The sequence below is a fragment of the Serinus canaria genome, chromosome 6 (assembly GCF_022539315.1).
Source record: "Serinus canaria isolate serCan28SL12 chromosome 6, serCan2020, whole genome shotgun sequence".
NCBI lineage: Eukaryota > Metazoa > Chordata > Aves > Passeriformes > Fringillidae > Serinus > Serinus canaria.
Genome location: NC_066320.1, coordinates 24560870 through 24578319, shown reverse-complemented (window position 1 = coordinate 24578319; position 17450 = coordinate 24560870). Strand labels below are relative to the sequence as shown.

Here is a 17450-nt window from a genome sequence, read left to right as displayed (position 1 = left end):
AGCAGCATGTGGTTCATCAGCAAAAGCAGCTGCAGACATCACTGGTGTTTGAATGGGCTGTGAAGCAGGTATCTGACAGCTTCATCACTCTGATGTGTTTCCATCAGCATTCAATGAGCACCAATTATTGGGTAACCTTATTGATGGTTCTGCGTGCGTGATTAATGCATTGCCTGCAACTTAAAATGTTCAAAGTCTCTGCAGCATCCTGTGAACTTTATTGCTTCAAGGATATTTAAGCTTCTTAACCATGGAACTTACAAACAGATCAGAGATCAGGGAAGTAAATGAGTGTCAGCCCTGTAGCCCATTTCTGTGTGTTTTATTTTAGGAAAGAACTACCATGCATGATTTCATGTTCTTTTTTTATACAAAACATACTGTTCTGTAAAATGCAGTTTAGAAGAGGAGAACCTGGTCCATAGTCTGATTCAGGGAATGGCAGCATACCTCCCAAACTTTGGCAGCTCTGAAGAAGAAATGCCCTGTGCAGCAATTTCTTTAAATGTAATGTACTTTGTTTGATACCCAAGTAGGCTGCACTGAATGCATGTGGGGAACATGTGTCCATCCAAATCCCTGTTCATTCCATTTCATTCCTATTTTGAGATGTCTCTTTTGCCACTCTGGAAACTTCTCTCCCACTGTGATTTCATCCAACAGATAGAGTCAAGGGCAAAGGGGCATAAAGGACTATTGCCTGTGCTTATATAAACATGTTCAATCTGAAGTCCTTCTTTGATACACTAATCCCACTTTTTCTGCAAACTGTACAGAAAGCAAAATAAATGCAAGAGAGATTTAAAATGGAGAAGTACATCACCAAATTGCAGCAATCCACATGATGCCTTCCCTACTGCTCTTTGCTTTCCTGAGCTTTTAGATCAGTTCAAAATATGGTCTTTCACAGTTAATAATACTTGAAAAATGCTCTCGTGAACAATGAGAATGATGACTGAAACCTTGTAGAACACTAGAATTTCTTCAAATGCACCTGCATTTGTAGTAGTAGTAAAAGTCGTCGTGGTAAAGTGCAGTTTATCAGCAATATAAAATTTATTCTGCATAAATGTATGAGAAGAAGAAGGACTTGCTGGCATGTATTTCAAATAGTGTTGTTGTATCTTTAGGAAAAAAAATATCTTTTTCCAGTTGGACTCTGTTATGTTTATAGTTAAAGCTAAACTGTTTTTGGGATGTTGAATTCTCTGGTGAATTTGAAATTTGAGGAAAAGAAAGATCTCTCAAAATATTTATATGGTTCACCAGTGCAAAATCTGTGGCTAAGGTGCACTGGTGTTATGAGGATTTTTGTATGTGAATAAATGGTGTGTGAAGGGGTAAGGGGGAAACAGCAAGAATAGCATTAGTTTTAATCATCTCATAGAAACATGAGGAAGTTTAAGAGTCAAGAAGTCAGCATATGTGAAGAAAGTACCAGGAGCAGTGGCTAGCAGAAACCTTCTCATGGAATTAGAGGTGAATTTGAATCAAACCCAGTGCCTTCAAAGCTGTTCTGAGCTAGTTTTCCATTTGCATCTGGGGTGTTTTTAGGTCAATAATGTAGTGTAGATTGAGATTTTTTGGTCTGATCTGTGTCCAGGGAGAATTAGTTGAGAGTGCATGGAAACTAGAGGTGAGAGAAAGAGCCTTTTATCTTTTGAATGTTAGACCAAAGTTGGTAAACCCAGTCAACTCAGACTCCATGCTGTATTCCATTATAACATGTTTAGGGGAAATCTCTAAAGGAAAAGAGAAATAATAGGAACTACTGACTTCTCAAAGTATTTCCCTAATGTCACTTCCAACATGCAATTTAAATCACCCTTTATTTAACCAGGTTTTGAATTTCTGTGTGCATATTTTTTCGTGAATGAGATTAAATCATTGTCTGAAATTTAATATCCTCATCAGCATAGGAAGCACATGGAACTGCCACACGATTCAAGATCTGTATGTGAAGGAGCATCAGAATCAAATATTTAATCCAATTATTTTGAATGCTGAATGATGAAACATCATGGACACTCAGGGTCAGTTGTATCTGCAGCAATCTGTAAAGGCACTAAAGTGAAGATGGAAGCACAAGACATTCCTCACATAACAGCTTTGGCTAGGAAGAGTAATCTGTTGAAAACAGAAGGGCTGATGGTAGGTCTTGACTGGCATAATGACCCTTCAGGTGGTATTATATCAGAATGGGTGGGTCAAATAAAACCCAGTTATTCTTAATGGAACATTTTGGAAAGAAATCATGTTTTCTCCCTGTATTTTATAGAATTTAGTTTGTTTTTTTTTACTGTGAAATGCAAAAGAAAAAATTAGTCATGTCTTAAGTTGGTGCTGGAAAGATGAGGAAATTAGAAGGGGAAGAGAATAATGGCAGCTGGATTCTGCTGTTACCTGGATATCCCAGAGCATTTCAAGGTGAAGCTTACACTATTCCTGTGAAATACATGAGCAGCTCTTGGGTTCTCATACTGGCTGGGAAACAAAAAAGAGGGAGGGGGAGTATCATGTCATGGATAGTGTAGATAAGAAAAGAAGTTCAGTTGTCAGATGTCAGCTTTCCCTACTCCCAGAGACTGTGGTGTCGTGTTGTGAGGGGCTGGGGAATTGTCTCACCATTCAAAGGGTTTATTTGAATCCCTGCTCAGCCTCAGAAGGTATTTGTAACCTCAGAACAGCCTTTTCTTTTCCTTTCCTTTGCATTTCTTTTCTCTTATATAAATGAGGTAGGTGGTAGGTTTTTACTTCACAGAATATTAAGATTTAAAAAAGTAAAACAAAGCAAACCCAGGCTGTTTACTGGTGGTTACACAATCTGCATATTACACAGAAAAATAAATGTTGAAGAGAAGAAGCAAGAAGAGAATTATTCCCTGATGAGCAAGGGTCAAATCTGAGAGATCAATACAAGATTTGTACTTCATAACAGTTTTGTCTCCATGAAAACAGAAATGTCAGCTTGGCCCTCAGATGAAAACATACAATAAAATTGTAATAGGTTCATTTTCTATCTGTGCTTGAAAAATAACTGCAGCAAAGAAGATTCCCTAACTTCAGTCTAATAATGCAAATTGTCATCAGACAGCAGTGCTTGCCAAAGAAAACAAAATGTCATCTTTGAAGGGACTGCACGTACAAGGCTATCACAAGAAGTCCCAGGAGAGAGAGGGATTTTGTAACAAGAGCAAAATGCCATGCTGGGTTTAAAAAATATCCATTCAAGCACTACAATTGCTAAAAGGGGAAAAATAATCCCAGCTGGATCATAACCGATACTTGACAGAAACATAGCCTTCAAAGACTTCTCTTTTTTTCAGTCCAACTGAATTAACTAGGTTTAAAAATTAATGATACTTAGAATAAAATACCTGAAAAAATCCTTATTGCCATTTTTTTGGGGTGGGAGATGAGGTGGTTGTCCATAAGGTGGGGAATTCCCTCTTTGCTGAAGATACATTAGTGCTGCCTGTGCTGCTGTGAGTCAGTAAAGGCCAAAGCTGGTGCTGAGATAATGGCAGAGGATGAAAAACCTTCTAATGTCTGGTTATGAAAGTGTCTTATCAAAGACAATGAGAGCTTTGGATATGGGCTCCCAGGGAGCTGGTATTTCCCTTTGAGAGCTGTTGCCTTTTCTCACATGCTGTCTCCAGCTCACTGGGCACTGGCTTCTAATTTAACAGTCCAGCCCTGACAGTAGAATTGCTGGATCCATTTCCTTCATTTGAAGCAGACTTAGAAACTCCTGCATTTCTGCACTTTTTTGCCTGAATCACATCTTCCTCAGGGCACAGATCAGGAGAAAGCAGGGCTGCCTGGGTGCTGTGCAGCATCACAGCCTCTGTTCTTGTGGGGGAGTTGAAGGATGCTCCAGGTCAAGGCTCCTCTGGAGGAAGAGCTGTGCTGGGAGAGCCAGAGGGAAGCTGTGGCACCGGGGCTGTCAAGAACCTGGCACTGCAGTGGGACTGCAGGAGGGGAGGAGGGTGCCACACCTGAACAGAGAAAGCTTTGGCAGGCTGTGATTAATTCGTTCTGGGCACTGTTACTGTCACCAGCAAATTCAGAGGGGGAATAACCTGCTGGAAGTTGTGCTCAGGGAAGCCAGAGAGGGATAAGGGTGAGAGATAAAAAGTGGGAAAACAAGATTCAATATGATGACTTCAGCTGTGGGAACATCAGTTCCGTGGAAATCTTGCATCCTGTTTATCCCTGCTCTGGAAATACAGAGGTATTTGCTGAGGTTGGATTGATCCTGTTTTTAATTAAATGATTACATGAGCTTTATTGAAACTTAAATTACTCTATGTCAAAGACAGTGCTTAGCACAGAAGAAACTACTTTACCATGAAAAGAAAAACTTTGACATCAGCAAGATAAGAGATAATAGCAATAGCTTATTGTTATCATGTTTATATTTGCTGCAATTATAAAAAAAGGTCTAGAAATGAATTTTGAGTGTGAGGGAGGGAAAATACTTCCTGTAGTGGTAAAGTTCTTGAATAGATGACCTTAAATCACTTCCAAAAGTGTTTGTTCAATGTTCTAAAAGATTTTATATAATTTCCAAAAAGAAAAGTGTTCCTTTGTTATAGTTAGTGTTTCCTAAAGTTTCAAATAAAATGGACCTATAATCTTCTACTTAAGGAAAAATAAGTCTCACTGAAATTTTAAAATTGGATGCACTTCTAGCCACAGAACAAAACTGTTTTCCCTCTTCTTACTCTTGTTATCTTCTGTCCCCTCCACCTTCTTCACTCTCTCTTCTTTGACAGTGTTCAAGAGAAGGGGAGATGAAAGAGGTGAATTTTTAGCTTTAATATTTCAAAGTAAATTTTAACACATGCCAGTCTACTCTTTACTAAAAAGCTATTTCAATTAGTTTCTCCATGTTCTTAAAAGTTTTTAACATAGGAAAGGTATGGATATTGGAATCAATATCCAAATAAGTAGACCTCAAAGTTTTTTTATATCCCAGTCTCATAATTCTTAAAATACATTCCAGTCATAGTTTTGATAAACACAAAGCTTTTAATTAATCATTTTTTCTTCTGGTAATCTCAAAGACATCAATCTTTCCTACCAATCCACAGCCACTTCATGTTCCGAAAAAATTTGCAATTAAGATTCAGGTCATCTGCATTTTATGCAAAATCCTTCAAGAGATGTCATGAAAAGAGAGAGAATAGTTCAAAAAACAATGTCCAACATCTGCCTTGCCAGAAAAGGGGACTGACCAAGTCTACCAGGCAAAGAAAGGAGGGAAAACAGGAGGAATCAGCAAGAAAAGTGTAGGGCTGACTGCCTCTCAGTCCTTCCACATGATGAATTTGAAGCTAAATTAAGCAAAAGAAATAACAGAACCCAAGTGATCCTTCCCTCTACTGGCCTTCTGAGAATTGCTTGATGGCAGCACTTAGGGAGATGTTGGTGAGTGCTCTGTAATAGTAACATTTGTGTATCATTCCTCAAAGATATGACAGAGGATTTATAATACCTGTAACGTGCCTTTTTGCTGACCTTTCTCAGGCTGGTTTGGTATTTATCATGGAAAGATTTTCTGAAATGATTGATGTATTTGGATATTGTTTGCACAACCAGAGGAGGAGAAGGTGTCACGTTGTTGGCAGGAGAAGGCCAAGAGCAGAGGGAGGATCACGCATTTCCTTGGAACAAGTAACTTGTGCTGTTTCAACTCATCCAGTCCTGCAAGGGAGGTCTAGACATGTTAGAACATTTTTTGGTGCCAGATTGACAAAGCTTCCTAAGGATGGCACTGCTACTGGAAAAACAATATTCTTCTGAACATAATATTGAGGAAGGCAACTGAATGATGAATTTTTGTTCAGGGCAGGTTTCTGGGTTTACCCATAAAGTGATCCTTCAGGTAATACCAGTTGTGTCCCAAATCACACATCTCAATATTCTCTGTGCCAATAAAAGGTACCACAGACATGTTTCAACTTCCACAGGTGTGTTTCTTTGAGACTGAGACAAATAAAAGTCCAAGTCATTGTCTCAGAAGTAGTAAAGGGTTTTTCAGGTTAATTTGTCTGGTATCTTTGTGTTTCACTGTGATTCATGACTGTTTGTTTTGTCCACAGTTATTCAGTTCTGTGGAGTTTGGCAGAAGATGGCTGCTTCTTCATGAGGGAGTTACACCCAACAGGTTCTACTGGTAAGAGCAAAACCCTCTTCCTGATTTCCTTGACACAAGTTCATACAGAGATGCTGGAATGAAGTCTTGGAGGCAACGTGGCTGAATACAGTCTGCACTGCTGGTTTGTTGAGAATAATTTAGAAATGGTATGAAAGGGGCATTAAGTGTTTATACAACATTGGAATAGTGGGCCTTTGATCTAAGAGTCCTGCAGAACTGAAATATGCTGAATAATAGTCTGAACAAAGCATTGATTTAGGATGGGAGAGTGAAGAGTTCAGTCTGGTCCTGCTACAGTTAAGGGACAAAGCCTGAAGTCTTGGAGGACACCAGCGTTTCTGCCACAGACAGACATCCTCTAGTGGCTGGTGGTGTGATTTAACTACTGCTAGACCTGCTTAGCCCTTGAAAGTGAGCATGTTTCCCCTAGACAGAAATCAGTGTAACTTTGACTCACATGGAAAAGAAGACTGAGAGATGAAGAAGACAGTGAACTTTTTTGTCCCCTGCCAACATGGTTGTATAGTCTGAATCAAAGATTTTCTTGTGTTTTTGGGGTAAATGTGTGGGACTTCCCATCAATTCCCTCTGGAGGCATTAGTCTGCCTGTGAGCAGAAGTGGGCTTGTGTCCTGTGAATATGCCTTTAGAGGAGAAACTTTTACTCAATATAGTAATCTTGAAATTTTGAGGAGCTGAACCAGTGATTAGAATAAGACCAGCATGTTAGTTTCTAAACTATAAATTTATGTCAAACCCACAGGTTTTGAACATAGCAAGATTCGTGACTGCTTCAGTCAAATATTTTCTTTTAATTTATAAAAGAAGGAAGAGCTCTAGGTCAAATTTAATTTTAATGTTGAATTTGTATTTGGTCTGCAAAGGATAGACCAGAGATTTTGTTTGCTGCTTCTGCTTTTTAATCCTTTCTCAGAACCTGTGTTAGCTGAAGCTAATGCAAACCAAATTCCATTAACTTAAGCTCATTGCTGTGGGAGTGTCTATGATATAACACAGTCACATGTGTGTTTATATCACTATTTCTTTCCTGCAGGACTCCTAACAGGGTCTCAAAATGTCAGATGCAAACACAGAGCTCTACACATCTTCTGTTTTTTTCTGGGCTAACAAAAGCAGAAAGTCATAGAAATCTGGGTACCTTGTCATTGAGACATCCAACAAATTGTAACTGCTGAAGTGGCTCAGAGGACTGAAAGGACTGTCCCTGTTGCTGGACCCCCATGTCCTGTAGAGTCCTCCAAGCCTTTTATAGTTTCCTGTCATTGCTTACAGTTCTGGTTTATTGTGAAATGAGCTGATGGATGCCTGCAATAAGGAAACTGATGAAGTTACAACTTCCCTTTCTGCTGAGCTCAAATTTGAAGGCCTCTTAGAACCTAACAAATAAGAGAACTTAGGCTTGGAGCTTCAAAGGCAATGAGCAAGTTAAAAGATGAAAAAAATGTTCCAGCCACCCATCCAATTTCCCTACAGCCATTCTCAAAGCATGAAACTGCAAGCCTGTATTTTCACCTTGCACAGAATGCCCCTTGCATAACACACCTCAGTGTAAGCTAGACTGTACTTTTGCTGTCAAAAGTGAGAATAATACAACTTGTGGAGACACTGTTGCGTTTCATTCTGGCATATTTATAATTACCCTAGGGCAAAAAAATAATTTTAGCTGCAATTCTATGGACAATGTCAGCCTTCAAGCACATCCACAGCAGAAAGCAGCTGTGCCTGTGTGATGGAGAGCACCACAGAGAGCAGCACTGGGATTCATTGAGCATTTCCATTCTGTGCAGCCAGGTCCTTGAGGATCCAGCAGCCCTGAAATGCTGAATCAGAGGGGAAGCCCTTTGCACCCAAGGCATGGTCACAGTTGGAAAAAGGGGACTGGGGTCTAAGAGGGTGCAGAAGTACAGCTGAAATCCAGATTTCTGCAGCACCATCTCTGTAGCCAGTGCTGGTGTACAGGCTGGGCAAAGCCTTGCTCAGTGCCCCGTGATTTGTTGTTGGCTGGGCTGTTTCATTTTATTATTGTATATTTTGGCTTGTATGCAGAGTGTAATCAGCCTGAAAAGTGAGAAGACCGACTTCACTTATTCTTAAGAGCAGAAATAAATAGTGAAGTAAAATGTCCTGAAGTCACACCTTGAAGCAGAATGTGGGGATGCTCTCTCCTGTTCCTGGTGCTTTGTCTAAACCAAATGGCTTTGAAGGGATCAACCAGGAGGCAGCTGTACTGGGCAGAGAATGAGGGAAATATTCTGGTATCTAAGGAAGGCCGAGGAGTAGGTTTAGAACAGATTACTTCCACTACTCTCTAAAGTAGGACTTCTCTAAAATTGGAAGACACAAAGCAAAGCCTCTGGCATCAGGCCTTCCTGAGGCTGCATTTAGTTATGCTGCTTGTTTTGACAGGAAAGGTGCACCTGGAAGACTTTAAAGACTTTTACATGGGTTTGAATGGTTGATGAAAGCAAAAATGCATTTTCCTGATTGCTCACTGATATTTTCATTGCCATTTTAGCTTGTCGTGTTGTCTTGTAAATAGCTTTTGGGTCACTCAAAAGTCTTGTGAATAAACTCCACTGAGCTTGCTAGTTTTAGTCTTGAGGAGGCTCTCCCTGCAAACACTGCAGAGAAGCTGTAGTGTCTTTTACAGCTGCATTTCTTGTATCTGTTGCCAAGAGAATTTTCTTCTTTATTTGCTTATTTTTGGCTGCTTTGTGAAACACCTCTTCCTCCTACCACTCCAGAGAAATTGAAATCCCTGAAGGAAAACAGCCTGATGATGCTTACTACATAACTCTGAGAAAACACTCTGTAGACACAACTCAGTTCCTTGTAGGCCACGTGTAGTTTTTATTCTTTCATCTTCTTTTTCATAAAGAGGAGCCATTAATATGGAAATAAAATATTTTTTATTCAAAGCTCTTCTGTTCCCCATTTTCATACTTCCACGTGCAGCTCTAAGTGATGCCCTGACACCCACCTGTGTGATGAAAGAGTTGTAGTGTCACTCTATGGAAGGAGACATCAGGTGGGAGATGAGCAGATAAAGTCAAACCTTTAAAATGAGAGGTGACTGGAGACTTCTTGGCTTAAAAATGTCCATCAAAACCAAAATAAAACAAATGTTGGAAAAAGAGAGCTGTAGTTTTCTACCTCATTAAAAAATTGTTAGTACACACTTGTGGCTGGGCAGGCTTTGGTGATGGGCTGCTCTGTAATAATTCTTGAAATCTGGGTGTCATCACATATCTGTTTGCATGATCTAGGGATGTGGAAGAGGTGTACTGAAGAAAATGTACTCCCCTCAGAGAGTCCACCACACATTGTGTGTCAGGTGGAGGCTTGGAAGAATCCACACCACATACAGGCAGTGTATGCAGGGACACAGCTGTTCTGTACTCTATCAACAAGTCTCATGTTTGTTCTTATTTTTGCAGTAGCTTCTTTAGATTTTGCTGTTAAATGTACTGTGACAGAAAAATGCGTGGAAATTATCAAGGTACTTTGTAATTCTGGAACTGTGTGCTCTGTGAAAATGCCCTAATTACTAGGAAGGAGTATTCTGAGCAGTATTAATTCAGCAGTGTAATACAGAAACAAGTTAATATACATGGATTATTGCTGATAGCACAGTGTCTACTAATGTAGTTGGCATTAGGGAAAGAGAATGCAGTAGATCCTGGTTAAAAGAGTTGGATAAAAATGCTTTATTTAAATATTTCTGTGTTTATTTTTGTGATACTTGGTGATTTTTTGTATGGATTCCTAGTGTGCAATTTTTTGCTGGTGTAGATGCTCGTTTGTAGTGAATAGAAATGTGAGTACATTGGTGAACCAGATGCACTGGGAGTTATGTTGCTTTTTTCTTCATTTTTTAGAGTGGTTCAGTCATCTAGTCAAAGTTCAGTAGTGGTACTGTGTGACTTGAAAATCCAAACGTCCATGACCAATAGTTGCAGAAAAACTGCTCGAAGTCCATCTAGTCCTATAAGACCAAAATATAAATTTTTTGGTCATTAAAAGCAAGGTATTTATTCTGGTTCTCAGATCAAGTCATGACTTCCACCAGAAATTATTTCCTTAATGTCAGTAAGTCATTAGAGCTGGCCCTAAAAATAAAAAAGTAAAAAAAAAAAGTTAAAAATATCCTTAAAATGTTTCAAAATGTAATAGCTTTTAATCAAAATGAAATGTTTTTCTGAAAAGATTCTCATCTAATTCTAATCAAAACTTAACCTTGAGAAACTTGGAGGGGGAGGAAAGGAATCAAATAATAAAAGTGTCCTAAAAACTAACATAAAATGAACAATAGAAAAGCCCAACCAGTAAAGTAGTCATCAGATTACAAACATTATTCTACCAGTGGTATTGATTTTATTTTCTATTTGGGTGTTGCACCCAGACCAGCAAGTAGGAGAAACACAAAAATAACAGCGTTCCATCCTTCAAGAAGGCTGTAATAAGAAGAGGGCTGGAGCACCTCTCCTGTGAGGCTGAGAGACCTGGAGATGTTCAGTCTGGAGAAGAGAAGGCTCTGGGAAGACTTTAGAGCACCTTCCAGTGCCTGAAAAGGACCACAAGAGAGCTGGAGAGGGTCTTTTGCCAAGGGCATGGAGTGGTAAAATGGAGTAATGGCTTCAAGCTGAAAAAGAGCAGGTCTAGATTAGATATTGAGAGGAAATTTATTTTTGGGGTGGTGGGGCATTGGCACAGGTTGCCCAGAGCAGCTGTGGAAGTTGGAAATGTTGAAGGCCAAGTGGGATGGGTCTTTGAGCAGCCTGATTTCTGGAGGGTGTCCCTGCCTGTGGCAGGAGAACTGGAACTAGAGATGATCTTTAGGATTCACTCCAACCCACATGATTTATGATTTCCAGCAGCATCACATGTCCACGATTTTAATGATTCCCTGAAGAAATGAAAGGAGATGTGTCAGTTTGGAAAGAGGTGTTGCTAGGTCTCCACTCAGTCCTATGTTTTTCTGAGTATGAGCAGAAGAAAATGGAGGCAAACACTGTAAAACAGTAACCCAACCAAACTTTTCCATCAAATAATACAAAAATATGCACACACACTGAAGGGGAGAAAAGCCTGTGAGCAGCTGGGAGGACAGATAAGTAGATAGGGCTATATTTGTGTTTCTTTTATGAGTAGTAGCAAAGAAAGTTAATCTTCAGTGTATAATTATAGAGTATATATATTTTCTTTTTCAGAGGAGGCTGGAGACTGTATTTTAAAAGCTCTGACTGTGTTCACTGGAGCAGCTGAAAGAGCTGAAAATCAAGGGGATGAGGTGTCAAAGCCCTGTTAAAAACTTCATTATATTCAAGTACTTGGAGCAAGCTGGGTGCACTGTCCCAGTGTTTCTGTCAGTTCTTGGCTGGGTGAGATTTGCACGCCCACCCAGGTGGGCTGAGGCAATTTAAATGCCTCAGTGCCTGGGCTGTTTACAAATGATGCTGTGTATGGCTGAACAAGACCTTTTAATCACTGCAGGACAACTGCTGGAAGCTGATGGGAAAGATGCCAATCAAAGTGCATTGTGACAGCCTGTCCAGAAAATCACCCACTTGATCTAACACACAAGTCTTATTCAGTGAGTTGAAGGGGGAAAAAAATTAATTTAAAATGTTTTTTCATAGCTTAAATGTGGTGGTTATGGGTACATGCCAGAGAAACCCACGACAGTTTTCAGCAGGTGTGAATGAAGTAAATGTTCATCTGATTAAGCCTTTTGGGACACAGTCTGGTTGATGCATGGGTTGGTGGTTTTAGTTTTCCCAATTCAGCAGCTATTTCTTAAAAAATCATCCAGAGATACTTTATAAAGGAGTACAGACTCCCATGAGCTTCAGCTTTTCTACATCATCCACTTTCCCTCATTAAAGTTCTGCAGAAGCAGGCAGGCATCCATTCTCCACCTTCAAAACCTTGATTTGGGGGCTGATCAGTAACAGGAGCCTGCAGAGCTGTGCAGGACCCTGGAACCTGTCAGTCTCCAGCAGGCATTGGAATAAGCAGCTGATTTCTCTGTGTGCACCTGCAAAGGACAGACCTTGAGAAGGAGAAGCAGTGCACAGGTAAATCACCTGTGGATTTGCCTAGGTCTGTGTCAGGAAGGTTGAGCTGCTGTGTTCTCTTGTATGTTTAATGAGCAGCACACTGCTCCTTTCCACTCCTGCTCTACATGACTTGCTGGCCTCCTCCAGAGCTGCCTGACTGGGCCACAGCACTACAAGGTGGGAGAGTCGTGGTCTTAACACAGTAGGAAATCGGTCCTATTAGACTGTACCAGCAGAGAAGCTGTAAATCAGGTAGGTTTGGTTCATGAAATCAAGGAGGGGAGCTCAGAGGCTGCAACTAGAGGGTACTTTCCTCCTCCTTTCTCTTCAAGCCAGCTTGAAGTCTTAAGTTTCCTCAATATATGAAAAAGAGATGTAGGATTGAAGGGCTATCTTAAAATCAGGATCTAGTCCTGGTTAACTGAATTTTACCCACTTAGTTTAGATCCTCATTTAAGACATTCCTCCCACCCTATGTTACCAGCAATAGGCAGCTACCTCCTGAGAATTTGCCTCTATTTCAGAGTTTTAGCTAAGTTTCCTCTCTGGAGCATCCCACGGAGAGCTGTGGTGGGAGCACACAGCAGCAGGGGAGAAGGCTTCCTTTGCTGCTGCCCTCAAAGCTGTGGGGTATGTAGACAGCAGAGTGTGGATGGGTGTGGGCCATTATGCACTAGGGCTCTGAAAAGTGGTGGGATGGTGAGAATAAAAGTAACTCCCCACAGCCTGAAAGTCTCCCCACTACCCCCAGTTACCTACTCACCTATTTTAGTGCTAGCAGCAACAGCCACATGCTTTTCTGGGTCAGTGCTGTGAGGTGGCACAATTAGGAGAAGTTGGGCTTTGCTCACTGCACTGCTGTTTTCTCTCAGTTCTAAAGAAAGGGTGACAAACTGACTGAAGCAAACCATGGCATGGATTTGGCTCAGTGGCTGCCACTTGAATTGCACCAAATTGTATCATTTCATGTGATTGGACAATGTGGGAAAGAACAGTGCAGAGACGTAGTAGGGAAAAACTAATTAAATTATGGTCAGGGGAGATTTATTAGCCAGATGTGAAGAAATGAATTGCTGATTTATGCCTATCTGGAATCTGTCCATGCTTCTAAAACATGCCAGGAGGATGTGGTTAGGAGATGTTAAAGCTGGAAAGGAGTCTAAAGTATGTTCCAAGAATAGTAAAATCTGTGAAATTTCACATAATAGGGACTGAACGACAGAAACCACAAGAATTGCCTCCCACACTAAGCCCCCTGGGGCAGATTCACTGACCTCTGCGAGCAAAAAAAGGAACAGAGAGTATCTGCAAAGTCCTGATGGAGTCAATATAGTAGTAAAAGAAAAAGGAGCCTGGAGGACTCTCAGGCTCTATTTTTGTCTCAGCCACATAGCAACTGTGTGATCTTGGTCAAATCAATGAGGCCCCTGTGCTCTTGACTAATCAGTGAAGTTTATCTATAAAGCTGAGAACAAAAATTTTCCTCAGCCCTTATTTCTAACTTGGTCTTCTTGTCTTGTACTTTTCCATAGGTCTTGAACAAATCAGTACCATGCAGGGAAGGTTACTTAAAGGTTGATTGTCAAGTGCTTTTGTATCTTTGGACAAAAAGCTCCCTGTTCAGTGCTACTTGTTACTATTTTTATGAATGGCAGTTAGTGTTTAGTATTATAGAAACATAATATTATAGAACATATTATAGAAATATCAGTGTGACCAGAAACTTGATGCTGCCGTGGACAACATGAGCGTCATCCACTGTTGTTGTTTTCATTCTGTCCTTTAAAACAAAACCAAAAAACCTGCCATTCACTGAGCTGGAGGAAGGTGTCATTTTTTTAACATGAAGTGACAGGATATGTCCAGAGGCAGTGGAGGAGCTGGTTTTGCATTGGCAAGATTTACGATAAGGGATTCGCATGAGTGCTGAGGCTAAAGGAAGATAAATCCCTAAAGGCAAATTCTACCAATAATTGAATTACAAAGCCATTATCATGTGCTGAACAAAGCAACTTTATAGCTTTATTGTGACAGGATAAAGCTTGTTAGAATATTTATGCTCATAGGACAACTTTGGCATAAGGATCTCTAGGAGTACATTCCCTCTTCCACATGACTGTTGCAGCTAGTTAGTCTTTCTGTGTAATGCAGTATATGTGGAGATGGGGATTTGCTGAAATTGGGACTAGGAAGAGGGATTGCTGAGGGTCAGGAGGCACTTAAATATATAGCTTGTTAAGAACAAAGCCATGTGTGGAATGCAGCTGAGGCACATGAGCATTTTTCATGCTGAGTAGTCAAACTGGATTTTCCAAGCAATGTCACTTTTCTGTTTGGCATTGCACTGCAGCCACATCTGAGCTACTCCCACTCAGCATTGATAATCTCAAAATGGCCAAAACTGTGTGGATCTTGTTCCATCCACCTTAATGGAGACATGCTGGTATGTCCTTTTTCTGCCAGCCTTTGCTGCATGAACAAGTCACCCCCAAAGTCACCCCCTGTTCACCCCCAAAGCAGGTGAGGTATGGTCACAGGAGTCCTGATTCTGCATTTGGTCACTTCCTCTGAGACGTGGAAAAGCTGCATAAAGCCTCTGTGTCCATATTAAGAATGAGGGTCATTCACACTGGTTCTGTCTTTGAAAAGGACATGGTAGCATTTGGAATTCTGGGCCATTTGCATCAAAGACCCTGTAAAATAACAATGTCTGCTACTGCCTACCTTAAAAGACGTTTGATCTTGGCTGCTGTGAGCATGTATGATACAAGAAATGCATATGAAAAGATTGCCATTGAGTTTCTTGTGTATATAGTCCCAGATACAGTGTGTCTGTGTCTGAAGTCAAGCATCCAAAACCAAAGGCACCCAAAGCTGCTTTCCAGAATGCACAAATCCTTGAGATGCAGCCCTTATTGTCTGGTGTTTTGAGTTCATTGTTTCTGAAAAAATGGTAGTTTGAAATTAGGTGCAGCAAGTAGAAGCTTTTGCTTTCTTCACAATGATGCCTTTTTGCAGTTCTGAGTGGTCTGACTGCATTGCAAGCCTCATCAGTTCCCAGCATCCATAAACAATTGCTTTTGTCCCTAGAAGTGAAAAAAGATAGAAGAGGTGGAAACCCCAGGATAACAGGGTCTCTATTGAATTTTCTTGGCTCAGAGGAGCTGACGGGCCAAGGAAGCCAAGGTTTTAGAAATGTTTCAGACAGAGAAGATGGCAAGGGGTTGGTCACTACAGAAATATGCCAACCAGCATTTACTGTGCAATGGGCAGTGCCAGGCTGCTTTTGTTTAGTTCAGCCTATTTCCAAACCAGGGGATGATTTGGGGTCTTTTCCCTGTGCTGCTTCTCACGGTGGATGTCGAATCTGCATTCAGAGCAATTACTGTGCTGCAGCCTGTGGTATCGATTTGTGAGGCTCTCAAGTGCAGATAACTACTTAGCAGGCTTGATAGTGATTAAAATTTAAGGAAGCAACTTTGTAATAGGACCGTGGGGGTCCTAAATTTTTCAAAATGTAAGCATCTTCAGTGTAAAGGCAGTGGGGTCATTGCCTTGCACTCCCTTTGGCTTTTCTAAATCCTCCTTTTCCCAAAAGATTCTTTTTCTTTTCCTTTTTCTTTTCCTTTTTCCTTTTCTTTTTTCAAAGCATCCAGACAATTATGCCAACAAAACACTTAAATTTAATCACAAAAATACAATAGACACCATTCAACAGAAAGTGTTGCAAGGATATCCCTGGTGTCCTTAAGTTTCTGGGAGTATTACAGAAAGCCTGAGATTAAAGGGACGGACAAAGGACATGCTGGCATTTCACCACAAAGTGAAAACATAGACTGAGGCAAGAAGAAAAGTTTGTGGATATATGAGTGTTTGGTCTTTGAGAGAAGGTCCTGAAAGGAAAGAATGGATTTGAGATATATGAGAAGAAAGCACTGCCAGCATAGAGAACAGAAGTTGCTCGGAATAGGGAATGGCAAATTTAGGACTATTGTTTATTTTTAGAGAGATTTATGAGAGAAGTCAGTAGCTGAGTGGGTCCCAGAATGTTGTTGATCTGTCCCCCTGTTCTTTGTAGGGTGCTTGGTTTATCAGCTGTTGAGCACACAGCACTCTTCCTTGTCTGCCTTGGGAAGCATTGCATTGCCCATGTTGCATTGACCACGAGCACACAAGATAATGAGGAGCAGTGGGCACTTGTATTAAGTTACAAACACTGAGCTGGAGGCTTTGGGGCTCTCTTGGGCCCATCCAGCATGTAGTTTCCTTCCTCCCATTTTTTTGATCATTCTAGCTTTGGTTTAAGAACTTTCCAGTCTGATCAGGAATGGAATTTCTTTGTAATCAGTTATTCATTCTTTTTCATATTGACACCATGGGTTTAAAACTGTTACTTAATAATACTCAGGCTTGTAGAAGTTGACTTTCTCAGCTTCCAAGGATAATGATTTTGGTTTTTTTCCCCAGCCATGGAGGAGACAAGAAAACCCACTGATAGAATAGCTGGATGCTTGTGTAGTGTTGTGATTGACTTGGTTGACATACTAAAAATTCAAGAATTCTGATATACATCCTACAGTTCCTAGCACCTTTTTTCCAGTAGATGCTTTAGGAACAGATTGTCCTAAGCATCTGAAAGGATATGTCTGTCCTCCTAGAGAGAGCATGTTCTCAGGGCTGTACAACCAAAAGCACAATATTTATCTCCTGTATATGCTCACTCTGGTCAATATTACATTTCTGAATGTCTCCTAGGCTTTTATATGTCCTAGAGTAAATAATAAGGATGATGTAAGCTATATAAAACATTTCTCAGAAAGAGGACTGCTCAGGACATTCAATTACCCCTTTAATTGCAACCCACAGCTCATCTGTAATTTGTGTTTTTAAAATTAGATAATAAACATATTTCAGGTCTGTTGTTTTCCTACTTTGGGACCTTTATGTGATCACATGTGGGTGTCTGTAGTGTGGGTGTCCAGACATCTCAAATTCAATGGAGAGAAACAGGACTTTCTAGGATAAATTCTCACAAAGTCATATCTAACACTGATCCAGAGTGCAAAACTGCCTGTTTCATCTCTCTGCCTGCAAAGAGAGCTGAGTGTGATTAGCTCAGAGTTAAGTACCTGTGATGTACAACTGGGTAAGATGAGTATTACTTTATGTGGCTTTTCAGGTGGTATGGGGAGATGTATAAAGAAATAT

At 40.5% G+C, this 17450-nt stretch overlaps 2 protein-coding genes across 3 annotated transcripts in view; one reads left to right on the top strand and one right to left on the bottom strand.

Annotated features, from left to right (window-relative positions):
• Positions 1-17450, bottom strand: part of SMC3 (structural maintenance of chromosomes 3) — a 1169611-nt gene that overhangs the window by 825740 nt on the left and 326421 nt on the right. The window lies entirely within an intron of this gene.
• The window catches only part of LOC103814130 (VPS10 domain-containing receptor SorCS1), a 258007-nt gene that overhangs the window by 161697 nt on the left and 78860 nt on the right, over positions 1-17450 (top strand). Inside the window, exon 5 of the mRNA XM_030241082.2 lies at positions 6108-6181. Coding sequence (XP_030096942.2) covers positions 6108-6181 — 74 coding nt within the window. The remainder of the gene's footprint in view (positions 1-6107; positions 6182-17450) is intronic.